Genomic DNA, 27,962 nt, shown 5'->3' on the forward strand with positions numbered 1-27,962 from the left:
AATAAAAATGACACTTGTCACATTTGTCAAAATAAAAAGTGCCGAAATTTGTTAAACACAATAATGCGTGAAACTTTGTCAAGAACGACACAAAGTTAACAAATTCAGCAAGATGCAATCTTCCCCGCAAAATAATTCTGATCTTCCACCCGAACTATGTGCGAAACCCTTGGCCCTGGTCGGGGTATCAGGCCTCGACACCCTCAACAACGCAGTCCACAAGTCAATTTGGGAAACATTTAGTAATAATCGAAGGGCGGACAGATCTCCCGTGTTATTTAAATTAATAGGCAATGCGCACGAATTTCCTGTGATCAAACCGAAACGTACTTCATACGACTGGTACATTCCTAAAGGAATTTTGAAAAGAAACTGGATGAACAAACATCTGTACGAAATTCCTGCCGTTATTGTGATTTTCTACGACTTAGATTGGAATGATAGTTTGTGGAATGAAAAAATGATTGAGTGTGCTTCGCGTGTGCAGTCCCTTCGGTGAGTTTCGAAAAACTTATTGAGACTTTGCTGAAGCTGTTGTTTTGCAGGGCTGCGCTCGAGGGTCGCAATACCCGAATTACAGTGGTCTTAATCCAAAATACTTTACCACTACCTCCTGGTGAGGATGTCTTAGCGTCAGATCGAGCCATAAGTTTGTGTGCAAGTTGTGAACTGAACTCCACTTCATTGTTTGTGTTGCCACATGGCGACCATCTGCAAGGGTATGCCGTTAGGTTGGAGAGCGCTTTTTATGAATTTGCGCAGAACTATTACCACAATGAAATCAAAAATGTTCGGGCGCATAAAGAACATTTAAATAAAAATTCACATCAGTATTTACTTGTGAGACATCAGTATAAGATGGGCTTCCTGTATGAATTAAAACAAGACATACATACAGCGCATAAGTATGTTTAATAATGTTAATTATCAATGTTATTTAAAAAAAAAAATTCTAGACACTACACTCACGCTTATAATAATTTACTAGAGATCCGAATTGTCGATACAAACGCTCTAGAAATTAGGACAGTTGCAGGTTTTATTAATTACAAATTATGCAAATTGATGTTTGCTTTAAATTTACCAAGGGATGCCATATCGCAATTTAAGGCTCATATTGACAGGTTTAAGAGTAGAATGGGATTTCAAGAGCTGACTTTTGAACATTATGCTTGGTTGTCTAAACAGTAAGTATGTTAGGGAGATAAGAGTTCGTTTAATGGCTCAGATTCTCTGTTTTTGGCGACATCTTTGATGAGGCTGTTAAATTGGGATTGCCAGCTGTACAAACCCAACATCCAGGAATTTATTATCAGCAAGCCGCTCAGTATGCTATTTTAAGGAAGAAGTCATGTCAGGAGCTATGTGGTGTAAGTTGTTTTTGTAAGTTAAAACTCTATCAGATTAAAAAACTCGTAGAATCTGACCTTTCAACACACCTTTTATAAGAATGTGAATATTTCTTTAATTATAATTCTTACAATCACAAAGCTAAATATATTGCAGTTAGTCTTGAATTTCAAGCCTACAATGAAGTAACTTGTGACTGAAAAAAAAAAACAAACAATTTTTATATCGTTCCATTTTCGCAGCTACCAAATGTTTATTCAGTCCACTCGAGGGTGAATCTATTAGTATTAGTAAAAACAATACAAAGCGAGAACAGTTTAGTTTTTAAAGAAGTAATAATAACTTCTAATCTTACCTGAAAAGGCAGGAATTTAACCAAAATTAACCGCGATTTGTGATATAACCCGAAACAGTAAAAAGAACATTCACCACTTTTCATAGGCACTTTTTCAAACTTTGACATCAAGTTAACTGTGTCTGTCAATTGTCACTCCTCGTAAAACCACGTTACCAACATAACAATATGTCAACAATAAGTCAATTTCAGGTAAAAATTGAAATTAATTTAAAGGAATGACTCAGCATTTCGATTATTCAGACGCTTAAGGGGAATGATAATCTTTTAAATTCCAAAATATGTTTGCACAATGTTTTTTTTTACAAAAGTCAAGTACGCAAGGGTTGTTTTAAAAATTTGACAGGATGTTCAGTGGCGTATCAGATTTTTTTTCTCGAAAATAAAAGGGATTAATGAAATCGGTGGAATTATTTAAACCGAACTTCCTTCACATCGTAGGCACAATAAATACGGCATGCATGTCGGAATTATTTTTCAAAATATTATTTCAATGTAACATAATCGGAAAAAAACACTCTTGCACCGTATTCCATATGAATTGATCCTTTTCAAAACAATAAATAAATAAAATGGGAGTCAAGTCGTTATAGTGCAATATTTTTTTGGATAACTATAATTATTCATCTTCACATCTTTTAAAAATAAATTTAATAAGTCTTCATCAAAACACCTACCCATAATAATCAAGACAAAAAAACTGGTCGAAGGTTATTTCAACAACACTTTTTCGAAAAATTTTATTTTGTTTTTGCAATTTTTGTTTTCTGATTTCCTCTATAAAGTAAAAATCCAGTGCCGTAAATAACGGTCCCACAGTTTTTTTTTTTTAACTTTTCGAATTTTTCAACTTTTGAATTTTTCAATTTATAGATTTTGCAATTTTTCGAATTGAGTTTCTCGAGTTTTCAAGTTTTAATTTTTCCATTTGCAATTTTTCGTTTTAGTTTTTTATTTTCTTTATTTTTACAATTTTTCGTGTCGTCAATTTCTCCATTTGCAATTTTTTGTTTTTCTTTTCTACAATTCTGCGATATCTCTTCAAATTTTCCAGTTTTCCGAATTTCCAACTTTCGAACGTCAGATTTTTGGAAAAATTATAGAATTTGATTTTGCAAATTTTATTTTTTTATGATAATCCTTGTAAGTTAAAAAATAAAAATGTGTATGTTAATGTTAAAGTAAATGTAAAGAAGCGTGTTGGGCGTAAGTTTCAAATGAGGATTTATTCGGCAAAATTTTGAGATGACGTCATCAATTTTTTGGAAGGGGATAAACGAATAAATTTTGAAGGAATGAAAAATTGAAAATTTTGGAAGTCGAGAAATTGTAAAATTGAAAAATCAAAAATAAAAAACGAAAAATTACAAAATGAAAACTTGAAAAATCTTAAGAATTGAAAAAGTGAGAAATAAAAAAAAAAAGAAATATGTATTATGAAATAGTAATATGTATTTAAAATTAAAGAAATTGGAAAATCGGAAGACTGGAAATCCCAAAAATTGCAAAGTGAAAAATTTAAAAATTGAAAAATGGATGAACTGAAAATTTGAAAAATTGAACAAATGAAAAATTGTAAAATCGAAAAAAAAACACAGAAAATAAAGGAAATAAAGAAACGGACAATTGTGATATAAATCGAAAAAATTGGTCTAAAGAGTTTAGACAGTACTTCCCTCGCTGTCGGAAACTTGACGACTGCATGCCTATTGTGTTTTTTTTTCTCATTACATTTTTGTAGTGGGAATTTAAAAAAAAATTGCGATGACGTCATCAACATTTTTGCAAGGACACGTATATCAGTTGGGATAGATGTAGTGTAATACTAAGAATAAAATTATTATATTCTCAAATTTTCGGGAAAATGAATTGGGTCGTTTTGAATATTGATTTGTAATAATCAATAAAATAACGAAACAATTTACTCACGTATACGTATCAGAGGCAACTGAAAATCGTGTATGTATAAACATTCTTAATTTAAGATGACAGGCGTAACAGCATACGTGAGAGTCAAACAGAGAAACTGTAAACAAAACGACCATCGGTTTTATTGCTTCGACTTCCGCTTATTATATAAAACATTGGGTTTTATTTTAATTCTTGACGGTGAAAGTCACAATTGGTCGATTATAAACATGTCTATTTCACATTCGCGGAACCAAGTGAGCGCATAAAACAAATGCAGGTCTGTAATGTTAAAGTCGATGTAAATAAGCGTGCTACCCTTATGTTTCAACCGAGTTTTTCCTTTAACAAATTTTGTGTCTACCAAATTGGGTTGGTTGGGGTGTAATACTAATAATAAGTGTTGCCTTTAATTTAATCAATAAAATAAATTGACTTCATTAATTTTTTTGAACCACCTCTTAAGAAAATCTAAAAAATATGAATGGAATGATAAATCACAAGTACAAACTCATCATATTTTTTACATTTTAGATAGGATTTATTCAGCAAAATTTAAGGGTGACGTCATCAATTTTTTTAGGAGGGATGAACAAATACATTTTGAACAAAAGTTTACCATGCTTATAATAACTTTAAAATAGTCCCAAGATTTCAAAGCATTCGGTTTTCTAATTCCTGATTAAATCGATAAAATAAATTCACGCCTTCATTAATTTTTTTGAGTCACCCTGCATTTGCGAATCCAAAAATATGATTGGAATGATAAATCACAAGTACAGACTCATCATATTTTGTACATTTTAGATACGATTTATTCGGCAAACTTTTGAGCTGACGTCATCAGTTTTTTGTAGAAGATAACCAAATATATTTTGACTAAAAATTTATTATGCTCTTTATAACCTTAAAACATCTGCAAGATTTCAAAGCATTCGGTTTTGTAGTTCCTGAGTAAATCAGTAAAATAAATTTACGCTTTCATTTATTTTCTTGAATCACCCTGTATATGCAAATCCAAAAAATATGAATGGAGTGATAGATCACAAATACAGACTGATCATATTTTGTACATTTTAGATATGATTTATTCGGCAAATTTTCGAGCTGACGTCATCAAGTTTTTGGAGGGGATAAGCAAATATATTTTGACTAAACATTTATTATGCTCTTTATAACCTTAAAACATCTGCAAGATGTCAGAGCATTCCGTTTTGTAGTTCCTGATTAAATCAATAAAATACATTTACGCATTCATTAATTTTTTTGAGTCACTCTGTATATGCAAATCCAAAAAATATGAATGGAGTGATAAATGACAAGTACAGGCTCATCATATTTTGTACATTTTAGATATGATTTATTCGGCAAACTTTCGAGCTGACGTCATCAAGTTTTTGGAGGGGATAAGCAAATATATTTTGACTAAACATTTATTATGCTCTTTATGACCTTAAAACATCTGCAAGATTTCAGAGCATTCGGTCACAGCATAGATAACAATCAGTAGAGACGGCTCGCCGTTTTTCGTGACCCGTTTTCGTGGGTGGTCGTTCGCATTATGACCGAATGAGGGCGCCCAACTGACGTCTAAAATATTTGAAATTTGGCAGTTTTGTTACAATATTTTTGCCAGTTTTGCTTGTTTAAGACTGCTTTTCCGGTAGAATTGTACAAATAGTATAAAAATGTAATTTTCACAATAAAAGGTAAAATCTTTGTCCGATGAATTTTCATACCGGATCCCTGTTGTGCGCCTTATTCTCTCCCTCGTGTTTGGAATTCTTGGAAAAGATAGTAAACATAACACATTTTTTGTTTAAAAAGTCGTCGCAAACGAACAACAACGGTGGTTATGAATAAAATAAAAACTGTAACAAATCAGCGTGTTTATAAATTAAATATGGACTTTTCTTTTTTCTTATTGCGATTCACGATTATACGATTTGGGCAAACTAGACAGTTTGCAATAAATTGCGTACGAATCAATTTTTGAAATTGTAAATGCAGTGATACTTCTTAAATTGGGTGGCGACATCTAGGAATAGTTTAGGCAACGATCACCCATGACGGCTTAAAATTCGGGTCAGAAAGAACAAAGGCGCCGACACGAGCTGTCTCTACTGATTGTTATCTATGCTGTGATTCGGTTTTGTAGTTCCTGATTAAATCAATAAAATATATTTACGCATTCATTAATTTTTTTGAGTCACCCTGTATATGCAAATCCAAAAAATATGAATGGAGTGATAGATCACAAGTACAGACTCATCATATTTTTTTTTTGAGCTGACGTCATCAAGTTTTTGGAGGGGATAAGCAAATATTTTTTGACTAAAGATTTATGATGCTCTTTATAGCCTTAAAACATCTGCAACATTTCAAAGCATTCTGGTTAGCAGATTAAAAATTAAATTTCAAAATGTTGTTTTATAATTTTGATTTTTTTTCCAAAAATCTGGACGTTTCGGGTGAAAAGTCGATTCAGAGTTGTAAACTACATGTGTAGGACTATGTTATTTTATATAATTGAAAACCCATTTACTATGTACAATTTTGAAGTGACGTCATCGCATTAGTGGTGGGGATGATTAGACAAATTTTGGTTAGCGTTTTACCATCTACATGATATTCTTAATATAAGTACAAAATTTCACAACAATCGGTCGAGTACTTTCGGAGATTATCTGTCTAATAAAAATCCGGGACAACAGACGGACAGACGGACGGACAGACGGACAGACGGACAGACGGACAGACAGACGGAAATGGGAGACCTATTTCTTCGTCTTCTAGGGGTCATGAAAGATCGAGAAAACGTAAAAGTAGAGAGTCGGCCGACGGACTCGATTACAATACTTCCTTTGCTTACGCTCGGGAAGTAAAAACGAAAAAGTTTATGATGAAAACTTGAAAAATGTCAAAAGTGAAAATCAAACGTGAAAATTTGAAGAAACGAAAATTTGAAAAATCGAAAGATTAAAAATTGAAAAACTTAAAATTCGAAAAAGTGAAAAATAAAAAAAAAGAAATATGTATTGTAAAATCAAAATATTGAAAATAAAAGACTGAAAAATTGGAAGACTGGAAATCCAAAAACTGCAAATTGAAAAATTTTAACCGTGGAAAATCATGGAATTGAAAAATGAAAGCCTGAAAATTTGAAAAATTGAATAAATAAAGAATTGTAAATCGAAAGAAACAACAAAAAAATAAAGGAAATAAAGAAACCAAAAATTGTGTTATAAAATGGAGAAACGTCGAGAAAACATAAAATTAGTCATTCGCCAGATGGATCTCTTTACTGCGTTATCAGCAAAACAATCTCTAAATCGAATCTTAGAATTATCTGACAAAACTGAATATGTTATACCCGACTTCAAGAGCGAGGAAAGTGCTGTCTAAATAACTTTAGACCAATTTTTATAATTCAACAATTTACATTGAGTATCAAAAATAAACACCGATAGCTTTCGAATAATTTTGAATGTGTCATGCTGATTTTTTTTTAATTCCACCAATATTTTCTATTTTGACAAAATGACGAAAGAATCGACACTTGGAGAGTTATACAAAACGAGTAAAATTTGAAGCCTCTTTTGTCAGGGTAGGTATTTTACCCTGCATAGTCTCCGCCTTCCCAATTTCACGGTCAACTTCCGACCGAAGGTCCGATTCACTGTGCGACAGAGATCGCAGTAGGTACAGCTGAAAACTTGAAGCAATTTTTTCATCTGCAGCGTTTACTTAACTGCCGCTGTATATGAATTGTGTAACACTTATTAAAAAACGTATTGATGCAATCTGTTAAGAAAGGTTCGTTGTAGATACCTGTTGTAACACAAGTGTACGTTGTAATAGCAATGTAAATGTCGTAATTTTTGCATGTTTTTACTTTTTTTTTACACAGAAAACAGAACTGAAAATCAAATTTTAATATAAGAGGGACAAAATATGTCTAATAAGGATTGTTAAGAAAAAAAAACTATCGTCCCAAGTCAATTTCTCCCGTTTTTACAGAACATTTCAAATGGGATGAAAACTGTCCCAAACCAGGCTGAGTGATACCGCCTTAAAATAAAAATGTGTACCTATATAATGTTAAAGTAAATGTAAAGAAGCGTGTTGGGCGTAAGATCCAAATGAGGATTTATTCGGAAAAATTTTGAGATGACGTCATCAATTTTTTGGGATGGGATAAACGAATAAATTTTGCTTAACGATTTACCATGATTACGATCACCTTAAAATATTTACAAGATTTCAGAATAATCGCTTTTGCAGTTTCAAAGTTATATTGCAAAATATTGTTATGTAGTTTTGAATTTTTTCCAAAAATTCTGAATGTCAAGCGTGAAAATATGACACGGATGATTCATACACCACAAGTGCAGGCGTATCTTATTTATACAATTTAAAAAAACTTTATTATAAATTTTGGAGATAACGTCATCCCATTAGTGGTGGGGATGATTAGCCAAATTTTAGTTAACGTTTAACCAACTACATACATAATACTAAAATATACATACAAAATGTGAAAACAATCGATCCAGTAGTTGCGGAGATTACTTGACTAATTAAAACGGATACAGGCGACAGACAGACGGACGGAAGCGGGATGCCACTTTTTTCGTACTCTAGAGATCATGACACGTCGAGAAAATATGAAAGTGGCAATTCGGCCGATCGACTCGATTACTATACTTCCTTAGCTTACACCCGGGAAGTAAAAATTAATATATTTTTCAGAACGTCATAGCTTTTCCTCAACCCGACCCTCTAGAGGGCTCAAACTACTTAGAATTTTACGGTCAGCGGCCTTGGAGACCCGGTAAGCTTTCAGCGGAACCTCCGGACCCCCAGTTGGAGTCCAATGGAATCCAAGCTATCCAGTTTTTAGAAAAGCAACACCCACACTCCGTAGGTGAAAGCAAACAAGATTTCAGTTAATAAAGGGCATTTTTTGCAGAATACAATAGTATCTTTATACGGTTTAGCAATTTCTCAGTACAAAACGTACCGGTGTCCACGTACTAGAAGACATTTGGTGTTGCAAATGGCTGAAGAGTATTACAATTCGCACGATTTCGGAAAAGCTTTGACGTAATTCTTGCCAACACCTCAAAAATAAATTTATATTTTTTATTTCTTCAGTTTGCTAACTCATATGCTGGCGGACTTTAGAAGCGAACAGTGGTGGTTGTTGTTGACTGATATTTTAGAAAAAGCAATCAGGTGTGCTTACTTGACAGCCAGCATCTCAGATTATGTGATACTCAGCTTGGAAGTTATTGGCAAGAATAGTCAGCTTAATCTTGAACACAAGAAAAAAATTCATGACAATATCCAGCGCATTTTAAAGGTGTGTAATTACGAAAATCTTTTTCTAAATCTAAAATGATACGGTTTTAGAAGCAAATACCGTTTGGTGACCAAAGACTGACTCCTGATGTACTTCAAAGTGCTGTTATACAGTGGCAACCAAAATTGCAGATTGAACCTATTCATCTTACGCTTGATTTAGGAAAAATTACGTCATGCATTGAAACCAAAGCGAGGTTTATGCAAAATAAATATGAAGCTGATCAGAACGTGACGGTGGAAGTTTACATAAAGTACACACTAGACGTTTGAAAAGAATTTTAACATATTTGGATATTTTTAGATGTACGAGTCCGCTACCACTAATTTTTACTAAAGTGGCAGTCACTATTAACACACCAACCTATAATTCTGAATATGCAGTTGATAACGTTAATCTAAGTTCAGGTTCATTGGAGTTCAACACTGATGAAGTAAAGAGATTTGTAATAGAGTTCATGCCAGACTCCAATGATGTAAATAATGAAATCCAAGTAAGTGAAAATTGTAATCTAAAAAGTGTTTTGGTGTACACTTTTTCTAGATTGGTGCAATTACTTTAATGATGGGGACTCCAGAAGACTCCAGCCTTGATCTCAAATTTAACCCGCTAAATATTCTTAATAGTACCTGCCAAGAACTGTTACACTTTAAATACTGTCCCGACAAGCTAGATTTTGACAATATTTTGCCTTTAACCGCCACTACAATAATCCCCAGACACTCTAAACTGGAAATCGGGTTGGAATATGCAATTCCAGCACTTCTGGGGGAGTGGTTTGAAATAAAAATGTTCATCAACAACGAAGAGCCACACAGCATCAAAGACATGAAAGTAGAGGTGACTCTAGGCAAAGATGAGACAATTAGTCTTAGTAAGTACTTAACGCACAAACTGACCATTGACTTACGTAAATTTTTAGCCGAATTTTCCACAAACTCGTCCGGAATTCCCGACAAACTCCCCATAGCTTTAAACTTACCGTCTTCTCTACAAAAACATGAAAAATGTACGGGTAATTTCTACTTACGGGCACACAAAGTCGTTGAAAATATTATAGAAGTGAAGATTTCGTATACACTGGACAGAGATAAACCAGTTATCAGTATAAAAACTGAAACTATTATAGTTCCTGTTGTTAAGCCGTTCGAGATCACAACCAAGTTTTTGTCGAGTTTAATGGAAGAAGTGTCTCAGTTTTATGTAGGGGAGGAGGTTGGAGTTATGCCTAGCATTCGGTGTCTATCACCATGGCCCATCGTTATTGAGAGTACTGCTATGGAATTTGTAAGTTTTTCGGTTTGTTTGTGTTAGGTTTAATTTGGGTGTTTCAGTCGTCGCCTTTTAAATCGACCGAAAATAATGTGGTTAGTCATTTAGCTAATACCAAGTTGGCGAATAAAGAAGTTGGGGTCGAATTGTTCCTGGGTGTGTGTGAAAAGACTTCAGAGTCGAATGTTACAGTTGGACAGTATATGGTTAAATGGAGACGGTAAGAGAGATTTTATTTATAAATAAAATAGGATAATAAACGACTTAGGACTTACACTAATATGAGTTATGTCAGGTCAGGTCAGGCAGCTATAGTGTCTGCAAAAAATGTATAAACACAACTAGAGAAAGTTGTAACAACAAAAGTTTAGAATGTGTAGATGCAATTTCTTTCTAAATGAATTCATGTAATAGGTAAAGGCGTATTATTATTATTATTATTATTAAACAACTTTTTCATTCGATTTTTATATAAATAGTTCCAAAGATGCGTTAATACAGCAAAAATTCATATAGAAAATTCATGAGACATTTGACATTAAACAAGTTGAGAATTGACATATTGCAACAAAATTTTGAGCTAAACAACAAAAATGCTTCAAATCGACAAAGAATTTTGGAAAATTATTAATGCAAATTTAGGGAGAAATAAACAATTTTAATAAATTTCAAACACTACGACAAAACTAGCAGAAGTCCGTGAAACAGGACAGTTGGAGTTTCATTCAAAATAATCCGAACTAAAATTAACTTTAACGTTTTCCTAAATTCAAAATGCACAATTACAAAACAGAACGTAAGATTACTTTAGCTAAATTTTGATTATTTTTTTCAGAAAATGCGCCGTATTTTCATTTTTTCATTATGTTATATTTTGAATGTTTAGTACTGAATCTCTCAAAATTATACAAGTACTTCATGTGACATAAATAAACTGTTAGTTTTATAAATAGTTGAATGCACTGTCGGCTTGAAATTTTGTTTTCAATAGTTTGTTTTTGTTTTCATTTTTACATACGTCAGCGCCACTACACTGCCACTAGTTGCTAGTATCAGATGACTAAAATGATCACGTTTTACACAGGTTGAATCTCATTAATTAATATTAGAAGTTTTAGCTGAATTCATAATTAGCTTTTTCCTAGGCTTTATAAACATGTTTTATTTTTGAAATCTCGATGCGACGTTGCCGAGTTGGTCTTTTTTTTAACAATGCTAAAATTTACAAAAAAAAATACAATGGTTTTACGTTTACCATCTGTTTTGCAATATTTGAGGGATATAATATAAAAATTATCACGACATGTTAACGACATCGTCAAAATTTCACACATTTCAGATTCGATAATCATTAATAATTAAATGCGCTTACAGTAACTTAAGAAGTGACGCATTAAAACCAAAACAAGTCTGCTTTCTATTGCTTTAGCAATCCCTATCCAACTACCAACTTAAAGGGTGACATTAATTAATTATTATTATCTAAGCGGTCAACCCTAACTGAAGATCACTACACGTGGTTGCCTTGGTTACCGAGTGATATTCTTAATTTTTTCAAATTCGAAGGTGGTTTCGCGGCGTTGTTTTTCTTCTCTCAGCGCGAAATTTTAATTCAAACCGGGACACTAATGTATATATGTTACAGCTAATATCCGAAATACGTTGTTATGCATAATAACCGGGAAGATTAGGAATTATGCATAATAACTGAAATTTTCAGTTATGCATAATAACGGAAACGTTTAGGTAATATTGATAATAACTAACAGAGGAACAGGAATTATGCATAATACCTGAAACATTAGTCATATTTCCTAACACACCTGATTTCACAAAAAACGGACAAGATGAGCAAATCAGGTTCTCATAGATCAATCAAAAGCAATGGGAATATGACGTTTATGTTACTGTAATTTGTCCCTTTTTTTTTAAATCAACTGTACATATGATATGTAGGGGAAAGCGAGGCAGGGTGGGTAGCTTTCAGTTATTACGCATAATTCCTAATATTTCCGGTTATTATGCATAATAACTGACAAGTTTAGTTATTACGCATAATACCTAAAATGCATTAGTTATTATGCATAATAACGAATTTTGGATATTAGCTGTAAAAGAACTCAAACATTGCACTAAAAAACACTATTACTTCTCGAGCGTAAGCAAAGGAAGTATTGTAATCGAGTCCGTCGGCCGACTCTCTACTTTTACATTTTCTCGACCTTTCATGACCCCTAGAAGACGAAGAAATAAGTCTTCCGTTTGCATCTGTCTGTCCGGCTGTCCATCTGTCCGTCTGTCTGCCGTCCCGGATTGTTATTAGACACATAATCTCCGAAAGTACTGGACTGATTGTTGTGAAATTTTGTATTTATATTAGGAATATCATGTAGATGGTAAAACGCTAACCAAAATTTGCCTAATCATCCCCACCACTAATGCGATCGCGTCACTTTAAAATTGTACGTAGTAAATGGGTTGTAAATTGTATAAAATAACATAGTCCTACACATGTAGTTTATGACTCCCAATTGAGTTTTTACCCCAAACGTTCAGATTTTTTGAAAAAAAATCGAAATTATGAAACAACATTTTGAAATTTAATTTGGAATCTGTAAAACCGAATTCTTTGAAATCTTGCAGATAATTTACAGTTATATTATTCAAAATATATTTACTTGTCCCCTCCAAAAAAATGATGACGTCATCTCAAGATTTTGCCGAATAAATCCTATCTAAAATGTACAAAATATGATGAGTCTGTACTTGTGATTTATCATTCCATTCATATTTTTTAAATTTGCTTAACAGGTCGCTCAAAAAATTAATTAATGAGTCAATTTATTTTATTGATTAAATTAGGAATAGTTCACTCCATTTTCCCGAAAATTTGGACACACAACACTGTTATTATTAATATTACACTGCACCAACCCAATTTGTAAAGTAAAAACTCGTTTGAAACATAGACGTAGCACGCTTATTTACATTTACTTTAAAAATTACAGACGTGCATTTGTTTTGTTGCGCTGACTAGGACTAGGTTCCGTGAATGTGGTATAGACAAGTTATAATCAACCAATTGTGAATTGCACTATCAAAAATTAAAATAAAATTCAATGTTTTATATAATAAGCGGAAGTCGAAGCAATAAAAAAGTCTGGGCGACCATGGGTATTGTTTGCAGTTTCTGTTTGACTCTCACGTATACAATCTTATAGCTTATACATAAATGAATTTGAGTCCCCTCTGCTAATACACGCGCCATACGTGAGTAAACTGTTTCGTTACTTTATTGATTATAAATCAATAGTCAAGACGACCCAAATTCATTTTCCCGAAAATTTGGGAATACAGTACTTTTATTTTTAGTATTACACTACATCTATCCAAACTGATATACATGTCCTTGCAAAGATGTTGATGACGTCATCGCATTTTTTTTAATTACCCGCTACAAAACTGTAATGAGAAAAAAAAAACATACAGTGGACGCCGCTTAATGTGATCACTTTGGGACTCAGACAAATTGATCACACTAACCGACTGATAATAATAAGCGAACCCCACCATCAAAGACAGTAAAACTCGAAACAAAACAAAATCATGAACAAGACAGTGATTATTACGCTGATAGATGAAGGTACATAAACATTAGAATTTATTTTAAATTTTGGTTACCATTCTGAGAAAGGAACCCTCGATTTCCTTTGGTTGTCGTAGAAATTTGTTAAGTAAGGGCTGAGAATTTTTTTTTCTCTGATAAACTAAGATTTCGTCGTTTCGACGTGCTAATTTTTACATAAGTACTACTCAAATTTAAAACAGAAAAAATTCGTTCGTTCAAAAGTCGAAAACGCACTGATTACTTAAGTCTGTTTTTGACCACTGATTGTGGTTGTACAAAGTGAGTGGTATAAGCGAATGTACCTTTTGAGACCAATGAATGTTCATTAAAACACAATACTAGTTTCAGTCGGCTCGCTTCTCCAAAAAAGCAATTCCCGTTTGTATAAGAATTGCGAGATTGATCACAATAAGCGAAATATTGATCACAATAAACGGAAAAACTGTAATGCATAGGTATTGCGTGGGTCCGTTCCAAGCCATTTTGATCACACTAAGCGGTTGATAACATTAACCGTGATCATATTAAGCGGCGTCTACTGTAATAGGCATGCAGTCGTCATGTTTTCGACAGCGAGGGAAGTACTGTCTAAACTCTTTAGACCAATTTTTTTAAACATTTTGAGTAAATAATAAAAAAAAAAATTGAGATTCCGCACAAGGACCAAGATTTTCGAAAAAGTTTCAAGTTCTTTTTCTTTGTTTTTATAAGGCTTTTTTTTCAACAATTTCAGTCTCATAGAAATGGAAGAATTATCATTAACCTAAAATGTTTAAAATAAAGCGTTCTTTCTAGTATAAAGTGTTTAAGAAACTTAAATCGTTATATTGAAAAAAAATTATTATACAGAGTGAGTCACTAAGTGTGCGGTGCTCGATATCTCATTAATTATTAGAGATACAATAAAAAATCAACCAAAGTTGTACGGTGCTTTAAGGACTATACTCTAAAATTATTTTTAACTATACAGAGTGTTCTGCTTTTATACAGAGTGTTCTGTTTTTAAGGTGTAACAGACAACTAGTTGTTTTAAATGAAACACAATATGTAAAAACATATTTTTACTTCCCGAGCCTAAGCTAAGGAAGTATTGTAATCGAGCCCGTCGGTCGACCCTCTACTTTTACGTTTTCTCGATCTTTCATGACCCCTAGTGTACGAAGAAATAGGTCTCCTGTTTCCGTTTGTCTGTCTCTCTGTCTGTCTGTCTGTCCGTCTGTCTGCCGTCCTGATTTTGATTAGACAGATAATCTCCGAAAGTACTGGGCCGATTGTTGTCAAATTTTGTATTTATATTAGGACTGTCATGTAGATGCAAGGTTCCGTAATAGTGACTATATCACTATAAAGGGACCTTGATGTAGATGGTAAAACGCTAACCAAAATGTCTTTAATCATCCCCACCACTAATGCGATGACGTCACTTTAAAATTGTACGTAGTAAATGAGTTTTAAATTGTATAAAATAACATAGTCCTACACATGTATTATGACTGCGTGTTGAGTTTTTACCCAAAACGTCCAGATTTTTGGAAAAAAATCGAAATTAAAAACTACATTTTGCAATTTAATTTTGAATCTGCCAAACTAAATGCTTTCAAATCTTGCAGGTGTTTTAAACTTATGGTAAGCATAATACATTTTTAATCAAAGTATATTTGCTTATCCTCTCCAAAAAATTTATAACATCATCTCAGAATTTTACTGGATAAATCCTATCTAAAATGTGTAAAATATGATCAGTCTATACTTGTGATTTATCACTGCATTGATATTTTTTAAATTTGCTTAAACAGGGTGTGCCAAAAAAATTAATGAATGCGTGAATTTATTTTATTGAATCAGGAACTTAATCCTTTGAAATCTTGGAGATGTTTTAAAGTTATCATATCGTAAGCCTATATTTGTGATTTATTTTTAATTATAATTAATATTTTTGAAATTTGCTTATACAAGGTGTCTGAAAAAAATATTAATGACTGAGTTGTTAAAAAACAAATATCCAATCAGATTTGGGAATTTAACTCGTTACTATGGAAATATACAATTTAACACCTTTTAAATTTAACAAGTTTTACAAGTTGTTTAATAGGGGCAAAATCAAACTTATCTTAGCAAGTGCTAGCCCCCCCCCCCACCCCACCCCACCCCCTCCTACTTTCTCAGAGTTTTGTCATTTGCCAAAACAAGTTTTACCTTTGCAAGTACTAGCCCCGCGCGCCCATCCTCTATTTTCTCAGAGGGGGCTAGTACTTACTAAGATAAGACTTATTTTGGAAAATGACATCCTCTGGGAAAATAGGGGGCGGGTGTGTGGGGCTAGCACTTCCTAAGATAAGATTGATTTTGCCCGTATTAAACTTGTAAAACTTATGAAATTTAAAGGTGCTTAGTTGCAAATTTCCATAGTAACGAGTTAAATTCCTAAGTCTACCCGAAATGTGCAAAATATGGTGAGTTTTTACTTGTGATTTATCACTGCATTCATATTTTTGACATTTGCTTATACAGGTGCCTCAAAAAATTAATGAATGTGTCAATTTATGTTATTGATTAAATCAATAACATAAAATGTTAGGAATACAATACTGTTATTTTTAGAGATGAGCGATACCGTGATTTTGCGATCACGGTGATCACGGCGACCGTTCCTTTTGAATCACGGTGATTTTAAACGGTGATCAAGCAGAGATATGGAGAAGGAGAATGAGCTTCCCCATGCGCAGACGAAATCCTTGGTCTAAAATTGAAAGCAGCCATTTTATCAGTTGACTGTTGCCAACATAATCACAAATCACTAACAGAACTTGATATCCCTAGACAATTGCTTCATTATTGGGCGGGAAGTTTAAAATCATTAATTACAATGACCTAATAATAAATCACAACTAAAATATATTTCACCTTAAACGAATAAATAAACATAATTATACTTCAATATATTTATTGATGCGAAAACAGTACTAATTATGTGTACACATGTCTAACAGAAGTGCCTTGAGCAAGACATGAAAGTCTTTTGCTCAAATGAAACATTCTTATTCGCATGTAGGCATTAATTATTTGTTTAATAAGAATATATAAATGGCCTTCATCGATGGCCACCGTCTCGAGTGCGTGGGTCTTCTAAATTAGGAAAAAGAATGCTGGCATGCCGAAAGTTTTAAAAAATTGTTCATCGTTTGGAAGTTTATCGGTGAGTTGCAAAATTTTTCGTATTAACAGTAACAACAAGTCTTCACAACCCCAGCAAAAGGTTTAATAAGCCCACCTAAAATCAAAATTTTGTTAAGACTTAAAAAATAACTATTGTAAGTATTTGATTTTACCCATGTTTTTTTTGTCCAATAATCTGTAAAAGTGTAAGTCACTTCTTCTTGTTTCAATACAAGAAGAAATGCAGTCTGCGCACTTAAACGTCTTCACCACCATTTTGACAACATAGCTACCAATATATGCCACGTTTTCTGCCACTTCACTCAGCCCAATAAACTTAGACGGTCATAGTCATGATCTGCAAGTGCTTCAGTCAAAATATCGAGATCATATTTTTTCAAGACAAACACGTCAACTGATTGTTGAACATTTGTGCTCTTTTGCTTTGGGCCAATGTTAACAGAGAGCAGACAGGTGGTGCAAAGCACTTTACAATTTCCTCCTTCCCTCGTTATGTTTGTAAATAGAAGCAATCTTCTAAGTTTTACAAAATCGTAGAGGAGTAGGGTTATTGTTTCACCCATTTCTCGATCTGAAAACAGAAAAATAAATACAGATTTGTGTAATTCCAGTGCATAAAAAAGTAATACAATTGTTTTTTTAAAAGCTTACCGCACTGAGCAGAAGAAAATTTCTAGATGATCTTGACTACATTTATGTTAGCAAGTCATTCAACCTCTTACTACTAACAAATTCATCAAAAATTCCCATGAACGACGTAGCGGAAATAACAAAGCCCAGAATTGACGTTTTTCGGGGCGTGCACCACAAAGGGCCGCCAGTGACATCCTTCAAATTCAGAAGATACTCACTGGTGTCGATGAGAAATGGACGCCACATTTCTTCATTGTTTTCTCTCAAAGGTGCCTTAAAATTCTTAGCACGTACACTTCGGGAATTGAGAATATCAAATAAAGAATCTATCCTTCTGATGAATTCTATTGTTGTTTCACAACCTTGAAAGTCACTAATACCAAGATCTTTTAAAAATTCAAGTGCATCCGCAACTCTTGCTAAGAGTTTGTGCTGCTAAACTCACCTATAATAGAACTTAATTATTGTCAATAAGGAATATTGTCAGGAAAACAACTTACTTTCATTTTATGTTTCCATCACTCCAAATGTGCCTTTTTCAACTTGTTTGCAACATTTAGGAATTCATCACTTTGTAATTCATGTAGTTTTTTTATGTAACGCCAGCTTATCACCTTCCCTCCTGTCAGAACTACTTTTTGAGTTCTTGCTTTTACTTCCACTTGTACTGCTACTGCTTTTTCCATGGTATCTCTGCGCAGCACTAAATAATAATTATTAACAGTAGTAAAAAATTCAATATAATAAAATATTCAAACCTTAATGTCCTCTTTACACCTTGAGGTATAATCGATGGAGACTCTTCTCAAATATCAGCTGAAGTAGCACTCACAGTACTCATTGAAGTTGAAGAAGCTTCTAGACTTTCATCTAAATTCACACTGGGAATTGCGTTCGATTTCAATCGTTTTCACTCATTTACAACAATGAAATCAGTTGTTGTGAAATGATCTGAGCACACCAGCTTATACTTAGTCAGTTTGAAACTGTCATCTTTTTTCACAACAATCAGCCACTTTTTTAAAAGTTTTCGATCTTTCGGAAACCTAAAATCAGATATAATAAATATTGATCACATAGTATTGCAATAACCAATTGTTATTAATTATAACTATCTACGTATTCGATTTTAATAAGATAATGAAGAAAACTTACTGATGAAAAGATACACCTTCTGAACGAAATCGTTGACAATTTTTACAGTGAGAAACTGCACAAGACATGTTTGTTGTCAATAATAATGTCCTTTAACACTAACAAGCACGTTCACACGTACACTAACGGTAAAACAAATTAAGTAATAATTTTAACTCCAAATTACAACTGGTTCAACAACGTCGTAACCTCGTAGGTAAACAAAACTTTAAGGTTAACTGATAAAATGGCGGCCCCCATAGTGTACCGATGCGCAGAAGTCGAAGCTCATTCTCCTTCTCCATATCTCTGTGATCAAGGAACGGCGAGCGACGAAAGTAGCGATTTAATACTAGGATCACCGCGCCGGCGTGAACCGTGACTTTTCACGGTTCTTTCTTGTCACCGTGACTTGGACGGTGATCACAGGAACGGTTTCAATATTCTCTCGCGGAGGAACGGTGATCGCAGGAACGGTGATCGTAGGAACGGTTTCAATATTCTTTCGCGGAGGAACGGTGAAACGGTGTGCCATGTGAACAGCAGAAAATTCCGATATATCGATGAATGAATAAATAGTAATTGTTGGGAACAAATAAATAACAACAAATCATATAGTAAATGTAAATTCTTTGGCACATAAAAACATTATGCATAAAATGCATAATTAATTAGAGAAAAACTACCTCGAAATAACTAGATGTCGCCTCAGATTTTATGGCAAACTGTATAAAAAGAAAATAAAAGCAAAATTCACCATTCACTGTTTCGTATTACCGGAATCAATTTTAAAAAGAAAAATCACGGTCGCCGTTACTTGCCGATACCAGTCACGGTTACCAACAGTGACAAACAGATCACGGTGAAATAATCAGGGCCGGTTCTGGCTTGTCAGTAGTCTGCGTGCGAGTGGGTTTTTTACGCCCCTAACTTGTTTACAAATAAATGGTAAAAAATAAGCAAAAAAACAGTTTATTTAATACAGCATGTAGGTAGACATAATATGAAAGAAAAAACAATAGCTCAAACAATTAAATAAATTTAAGTGAGATACTTGACAGGAAAAAGATAACATCACTATTTGTTACCATTTAACTCTCCTAGTTTTATTCCTAGCTAAGTCGTCTATAAGATCGGACAGATCTAAGCTTTCACAAAGTTCATTTTCAATTGCTAAAAGACTTAATTCACTTAGCCGCTCTTGGCTCATAGAAGATCGCAAATAATTTTTTATTAATTTTAACTTTGAAAAACTTCTTTCACTAGTGGCAACACTTATAGGTAAGCTCAAAAAAATTCTAAAAGAAATAAATAAATTAGGAAATGATGATTGTAAATTATTGTTAACGATGTAATTTAAATTTTGAATAGGATTCAAAGAATTTGTTTGTATGATTTTATATGTTTTTAATTCGTGAAATAAATCTAAACCATCTATGTCTTTTAATAATGAATTTTCGACATTTGCTTGTAAACTGAGGTCCAAATCAAAACAAGCTTTTTTTAATGCTTCTTCAGATAAATTTTGAAAATCGCATAAAAATTTAAATAAATTATTACAGTCATTTAAATTTCGAAATCTTTCTTCAATTGCTGTTACAGCGGTATCTAAAATTACAAAATAAAAATCTATTTTAAAAATTTCTATAGGATCTTCCAAGTTGTCGCCTGGGCATTCGTAATTAAAATGTCTTACTTTTGTTTTTTTGCGAATAATTGAAAATTCAGCAGAAACGTTATTTTCAGCTGCAAAATTTTTCGCAACACTAATATATTTGTGAAATTCTTCGTCACATCGTTTATCTTTGACAAATTTTAATATATCATTTAATATTCTTGAGCATTCACTTAAATTTGACCCCGGCCTTTGTAACATTTTACTTGCTACATCTATTTTTGATAATATATCATCCCAAATAACAATGGAACAAATAAATTTAAAGTCTGTTAATTTGTTTAACAATCCGTTGGCCGTATATTTCGTTTTGATGTCTCGAGAACTATCCTCAGTTAAGTCATTTAAGCTTTTAATAATGCTATTTAGCTGAAGTCTCAGAGGGCGAATAGCGTTTATTCTGCTTTCCCACCTAGTATCACTCACAGGTTTTAAAGTGAGCCTAGGAATATTATTTTTTAAAACTTCCCATCTATAGGGGGATGCTGAAAAAAAATTATATAACTCTTGAATAACATTGAAAAAATTTACTGTTTCAAAAGTAACTTTAGCAGCGTCATTAATTACAAGATTTAATGTGTGAGATGCACAAGGAATGAAAAGAGCTCTTGGATTAATGTTTTTGAGCCTTGTTTGCAACCCTGAATTTTTGCCACGCATATTAGATCCGTTATCATACGCTTGTCCGCGAATATTTTGTACGTTTAAGTCATATTTCTTCAAGAGATCGTTTACTAAATAATTATATAAACCCTCGCCGGTCGTGTCATGTACAGGGTAGAATCCTAAAAACAATTCGCATACTGAGACATTTGAATTTGTTACGTTAACAATTCTGACGACAAACGATATCTGCTCTACATGACTAACATCTGGAGTACAATCTAAAATGATTGAAAAGTATTTAGCGGCTACTATTAATTTATTTAGTTTGGATTTTATTGCGGTTGCTAAGACGGATATAATTTCATTTTGAAAAATTTTTCCTATATAGTGTGGCATATGGGTCTTTAATTCTTGAGACATTTTAATGTTTTTAACATGTTCACAAATTATTGGGTCAAATTTTGCCAACATCTCGACAGCCTTTAGAAAGTTTCCATTATTAGATTGATACAATTTTTCATTTTCACCCCTAAATCCCAAACATTGTCCTGCTAAAAATTGCACAATTGCTATCATTCTCTCAATTATAGCTCGCCATCGTTTTTTTTCAGATTCAAAGAAATGTTGTTGTTCTTTATCAATTGTACAATTTTTTTCCAATCTTATTTTCAGTTCAAACCACTTTTTACAATTTTCCATGTGTTCAATGCTTACCTCATGACGAGATAAATTAGAAGCTAAATGTCGCCAATCACAAAATCCTAAATTATCTGTAAGCTTGTTTTGCTTTAAACCAAACAATTTACAAGCAAAACAAAATACGCTGTTTGATTTTTTGGAATAAATTACCCAATTTCTTTTCATTTTTTCACCGTTGGGTAAATTTCTCATATATTGTGAAGACGAAAATGATCTTCCATTATCGTCGACCGGAAAAATAATATTTTTAATTTGTTTCGGATCTTTTTGCACAATAATTGTTCTTATTTTACTAGATATAGAAGTCGGCCAACAATAGGGATCGGTTAAATCAAAATCTATAGAAAATTCTGATTCTGATCTCATATCAGATTCATCCTCAATACTCGATTCATTTAATTCGTTGTTGAAATCTTCAGACGGCAGCATATCTGAAAATTCTGTAACATCCTCTGCTTGAGTTTCAAGATCTCCGTCGTCATTAGAAGTAATTATTCCCGATGTAGAAGCTTCATTGTCTTGTTTTACACCGATTTCTTTATCTTCAATAACCGCCCTTGGCGTAGAAGTGGATGCTTGACTATCTAGCTTCAAATATTTTGACATTGCACCTTGTAATTGTTGCTTTTCGGCATCTTTTTTCATTTTTCTTTTTCGAAAAAATGCACCAGAAGGACGTTTTGTCTTTGTTTCAGACATTTATTGATCTGTTTTAAAAAGGCATTATAACTATAAATTATTATAATTTTTTAAAAACAAAAATACCTTTTTTATCCACGTTATCGGCAAAAATAAGAAACACTTTGAACCACAAATTCTAGTATGTTTTGCACAATATTGATTACCAGTTTTTATAACACTTTACAAAAGACACTTAACAGTGGTAACACACAGCTAACTGGCTGAAGAAAACCTAAATGACTGCACATGCACACGCCAACTACTCCAAGCAATATTTGCAGAGTAAAGACAAATCAGTTCTTGGAATATTGGAATTTATGTTTCCGGTCTAAAAATGCAAGTTTAGAAAACTGTCGGTTGAATCAAAGCTGACCGTGTCAAAGATTCATAGGGACCGGACCGCACATGCACAAACGCACATGTGGTGCATTCACAAGATTTATTACAGAACTTGACTGAAACAACATATCAAACAAAGGCGCCCAGAGATAAAACAAACCAGAGATTTGATTAAAAAATAATTATATGCGATAGCCGATTTTTGCGCCCTTTAAATTTTACGCCCGCGTGCGGGCACCTCCTGCACGCCCATCAGAACCGGCCCTGGAAATAATCACCGGTAGTGAAATATCGCTCATCTCTAGTTATTTTTAGTATTATGGTGCACAATTCTGTATAAAGTAAAAACTCAACTCAAAAATGTTGAATATGTTTCACTGTACTTTAGGTACGAGGGAAGTTCTGTTGAAGCAGCTTCGACCAATTTTTTCAGATTCTCACTAGCCTCTTCGTAGGCTTTATAATAATGGTTTATTTTTGAAATTCCGTTGCGACTTTGCCATGTTATTCCATTTTTTTTTTTTTTTGCAATGGAAGGGTTCACAAAAAATGGCAGTAGGGTTATTTTTAAAGTACGTCTTACAATATTTTGTGGGAGGATAAATAAAGGTACGTGCTTTATCGTATCAATTGAATCAAATTTTGTATGAACACAGAATCTTTGTAAAGAAAATTTTGAACTTTACAAATTTCAAATATCGGTATATTTCAGTTTTTTCAAACAGAACACTTCACTTGTATTTTTGTTCTCATTCTTTTAATATGTCTAAATCTGTTCCATAGCCAAATATCAGAAATAAATTGGGACCATATCATAAACATTACAGAGGCAGCAGACCTAGAACATATATGGGATGAGTTTGTGACTATTCTTTCAAACGCGGCAATAAAATCATTTCCATTAAGAACCTTCAATAGCAGCAAGTATTCTACTACCGTGGTGCTAAATAAGAATCCTCAAATAATACGCATAAAAAACATAGTTGAGTTATTTCACAATTTAAAGTCTCGTTTCCCAAACACTGCATTCTTCAAAACTGCTTTAAAAGACTATAAAAAACTTCTTAACAATAAAATAAATGAAATTAAAATGCACAACTGCGATCAGATCTTGACAAACTCTGTAAACGTACACAAAGCTGCTTGGAAAGTGATTAATGCTAACAGAAATCATGATCATTCCAATGTATATTCGGAAAATCTCAATGCAGAAGGTTTTAATAAATTCTTCATTGATAACATTAATCTACTCAAATCAAAGATACCAAAAAATCACGTGAATCTAAAGGACAAACCATTAAATCATGTTAATGTAAAATTTAATTTTAGTGAAATTACTCCCATTTATCTCAGAGAACTGATAGGCAAAATGAAAAATAAAACTAGTAAAGATTTGTACGAACTCAACATTATAATGATAAAATCTGTTATAAACTCAATCATAAGCCCTCTCACAAAAATGATAAACTACAGCATAAGATATGGTATATTCCCAAATTGTCTAAAAAAATCCAAAATTGTCCCAGTTCACAAAAAAGGTAATGTAGATGATTATAATAATTATCGACCAATTGCGATAATCCCTGTACTATCAAAAATCTTTGAGCAGGTTTTGAACAAACAACTAACTGATTTTCTGGTCAATAACAATATATTATTTACATCACAGTTTGGCTTTATAGCAAAGAAGTCGACTTCTATGGCAATTAACGAACTTGTTTCTTTTATCAGCGACGGTTTCGAAAATAAGGAATATGTCGGTATTACATTTTGTGATCTCTCCAAGGCGTTTGATTGTGTTGATCATAGTTTACTTGTCTCAAAACTAAGAAATATAGGTATAGCAAATTCATCTGTAACGCTCTTATCAAACTATCTATCCAAACGCTGTCAAACCACATTATATAATTCTCATTTGTCACAGTGCCAAATAACGACGTATGGCGTTCCACAAGGGTCCATTTTGGGACCCCTACTGTTTATAGTTTATATCAACAATCTACCAGCAGCAGTTGATGATGTTAATCTAATATTATATGCTGATGATACCACCCTAAGCACAGCTAACCGTAGATTAGCGACTGTGACTGGAAAGCTGGCCGCTGCACAATCAAATGCTCAGAACTGGTTTCATCGCAATGGCCTATATTTGAACAAAGACAAAACATCTACAATGATATTTTCCACGCGATATATTGGCATAGACAATCCTAACCACACTAAATTTCTAGGCATAACGTTGGATACAACTCTCTGCTGGGAAGCTCATGTTGATGTCTTAAGCAAGAAACTTGCAAAAACAATTTACCTATTACGTAAACTCAGTAGTATAGTGTCACTTAACATTAAAAAATTAGTATATTTCAGCCTATTCCAGAGCCATTTTGCGTATGCTCTTGCGACTTGGGGACATACAACACATCTTCCCAGAATTTTCAAACTTCAGAGGAAAGCAATTCGTATAATATCTAATGTGAACTATAGAGAAGATGTGAGGCAATATTACGTAGAACATGAAATCTTGACAGTTCCATCGCTCTATGTATACCAATGTTTAGTAAATGTGAAAACGCGCATTGAAAGCTACACGAAAAATCGCGACCACCATTGTTATAACACCAGACAGGGTGATGATATTTGCCTTGACTTTCGGAGAATAAATAAAAGTAGAAACTCCATCAATTACTATGGCCCTCAGTTTTACAACTGCCTACCCGATAATATTGCGTCACTACCAATGCCCCAGTTTCTAATAAAAATTAAAACATTGCTGTTAAAATCTCCACTTTATGATACTGATATAAGGTCAATTAAATCAGTATTTAATAAATAATGTGAAGTGGGTGCTGCTTCTATCTTTTATATTTGCTAAATGTTATGCTGTCCATATACACATGTATGTTTTGCACCACGTGCATATTTATTGTCGATATGACATACTGTCTTGACATTGCTGAAATGTATCATTTCTTAAGGCACAATAAAACCTATTATTATTATTATTATTATGTCGATGTGTCCTTAACAAAGTAAAAAATCGCAGTTATAATCAACTTTAAATTAAATTTAAAAAAAAAAAGAGAACAAAAATAGAATAAGATGGAGTAATAAAATAAGTATAATGTGTTCTATTTGAAAAAAAAAAACTGAACCCTTCCATTGCGAAAAAAATTCAGGAAAATTGGAATAACGCGGCAACGTCGCATCGATATTTCAAAAATAAACTAATTGTAAAGTCTGAGAAGACGCTAATCAAAACATGTAAAATATATAGGATGTTTCATGAAAAAAAAAACGAAGTTGTGTGTTACGTCTTAAAAACAGAATAGCTAAAAATAAGAAAGAACCGCACAATTTTGGTCTTTGACTTTTTCTTCTATTTCTAAATAATTATTTAATGAGACATCGGGAAACGCGCGCTTAATGACTCACCCTGTGTACATTATATTTCAAAATTATTGTTCGTAAGTGTAAAATGTTATAAAAATATTCTCAAATATTATAAATTTCAAGTATTCAACCCGTATTTTATTACTAGATCTTTTTCTATGCTTTTATTCTTATTTAACAAAATAAACACAGGACAAAAGATTGAGTGAGATACGGTAATACAATTCCAGGGTGTTCTATATGAAAATATTGAGATATAACTATTTGAAAATTATAATATTTTAATTTTTTTTTATAAATACTGCACACCGAGACTCAATTACTGTTAATGGTGCTACAGCAAAGGTCTTATTTTCATTTATCCATCCGTAGAATATATAAAAAATAACTTAGGGATTCCAAGTTCGAATCTGATAGCGGTTTTTAAATTCAAAATGTCGGTGCAAGATGGCGGACGTTAAATTTGAATCCGACTACGAATCTGGTATCAGCTTTTACAAATTTGACGTAACTTATCATGTATTTATTTCGTAGTTAATTTTTAAAGTAAGTTAGGAGCAAGTGTTTGGTAGCTTTCGAGTCTGTAGGTGTGTGACGTAAAAGGTTTTATCAAGGAAATTTTGAATTCTGAAAATACTTAAAGTTATTTTGAAAGATAATTGCATCTAGTTTTATATAAAAAAATAATCAAAAACACCCGACTCTGGTTGAACCTGGAAACAATGAAAGTCGTAGCTTTTTTGTCGTTCTTGAGAGAGCTTTTATTGACTCACCGTGTAGATTAATATGGAAACCTAAAAATTAAATTATATTAAATATTTAATAAAATCGTCAACAAACAGCGAACAAACATTATTATTTTAAAGTTATTAAAAATAAATGATCACAAGTTTTTTTTTTAGAGAAAATGGTCTCGGTACAACTAGTCAGCTAACCATCCTGGGATACCCTTGTGAGTGGATACCACTAGAACTAAAGATGATAGCTCCTGCCCACGGGCTTGTGCGTACCCCTCTACTGATAAGCTACCACTTATACAATAGATCCCAACAACTATTACAACTAGAAATAGCTATGGAAGCAAGTGAAGCCTTCATGTATGCTGGTTATAAACAGGTACGGTGCAGTTTTATAAAACGACCTTTTTGGGTCTGCAAAGTTTTTTGCACGTGTGACTTTCTAATTTATTACACGCTGACATATGTATGTCTAAAAAAATATCTGCCGATTTTCTTTCATCGTCCATATTTGATTCAGTCAACACAAATTACAGGTTGATGGATATGTGTAACGTACGTGTCAAAAGTGACGAGTACAATTAATATAAATCTCAACACTTCTTTCAGTTCAACGTATCGGTTTTGCCTGAATCAGAGAAGACAATCCAGTACAACTTATACCCTCTGATAGCTGGCAGTGTAGCTCTGCCGAAGCTAATTTTGACAATACCAGAAAATACCGGTGAAGTGCCAGATTTGAGACAAGACCAGCTCAAGTCCCTTGTTGACAGGTCGTTACCTACTCATTTATACGTTATGGTATGTCTGTCCGCTGTGCATTCATTGTCTTAAGTCATGTGTTGCAGCCTCAAGTCAAGGGTTCACCGCCTACGCCAGATGCATTCAAACCGAGGAAGTTAGCAAAGATCAAATAAATTTATACTTTGTTTGTTATACAGTACAGTAAGTAATAATAACGTTCGTTATCAGTCCTGGCTTTTCTTTAAGTGGACGTCATAGGATCCTGCGTC

At 33.1% G+C, this 27,962-nt stretch overlaps 1 protein-coding gene and 1 long non-coding RNA gene across 4 annotated transcripts; one reads left to right on the top strand and one right to left on the bottom strand.

Moving 5' to 3' along the window:
• Positions 1-27,920, top strand: Gry (gryzun). The gene is made up of 15 exons (XM_064075274.1): positions 1-495; positions 546-905; positions 957-1,187; positions 1,229-1,370; positions 8,366-8,536; positions 8,586-8,719; positions 8,771-8,978; positions 9,029-9,231; positions 9,282-9,471; positions 9,522-9,852; positions 9,901-10,265; positions 10,313-10,470; positions 27,115-27,328; positions 27,559-27,750; positions 27,798-27,920. Exons 1-15 carry the CDS (start codon positions 113-115, stop codon positions 27,864-27,866), a joined length of 3,351 nt encoding a protein of 1,116 aa, XP_063931344.1. The 5' UTR covers positions 1-112; the 3' UTR covers positions 27,867-27,920.
• On the bottom strand, positions 16,806-19,442 carry LOC135143581 (uncharacterized). 3 transcript variants are annotated; one of them, XR_010282839.1, is made up of 6 exons: positions 18,844-19,441; positions 18,447-18,734; positions 18,189-18,391; positions 17,707-18,133; positions 17,208-17,626; positions 16,806-17,149 (listed from the first exon to the last, which is right to left on the bottom strand). It is a non-coding gene; the product is annotated as an uncharacterized LOC135143581 (long non-coding RNA). The 3 variants fall into 3 exon arrangements; XR_010282843.1 differs by having other exon boundaries at positions 17,707-18,144; positions 18,447-19,442; XR_010282838.1 differs by having other exon boundaries at positions 18,447-19,441.
• Positions 27,921-27,962: the final 42 nt, after the last annotated feature.

This window comes from Zophobas morio, unplaced genomic scaffold (genome assembly GCF_036711695.1).
Source record: "Zophobas morio isolate AGI-343-1 ecotype UQ-CSIRO unplaced genomic scaffold, CSIRO_AGI_Zmor_V1 ptg000004l, whole genome shotgun sequence".
Lineage (NCBI taxonomy): Eukaryota > Metazoa > Arthropoda > Insecta > Coleoptera > Tenebrionidae > Zophobas > Zophobas morio.

Excerpts from the sequence above, each read along its gene's own strand:
- Gry (XM_064075274.1), top strand. The coding sequence starts at position 113 with ATGCAATCTTCCCCGCAAAATAATTCTGATCTTCCACCCGAACTATGT. Across the intron at positions 8,720-8,770 it reads GATTTCGGAAAAGCTTTGAC|TTTGCTAACTCATATGCTGG; the intron begins GTAATTCTTGCC and ends TTATTTCTTCAG. Across the intron at positions 10,471-27,114 it reads TATATGGTTAAATGGAGACG|AGAAAATGGTCTCGGTACAA; the intron begins GTAAGAGAGATT and ends TTTTTTTTTTAG.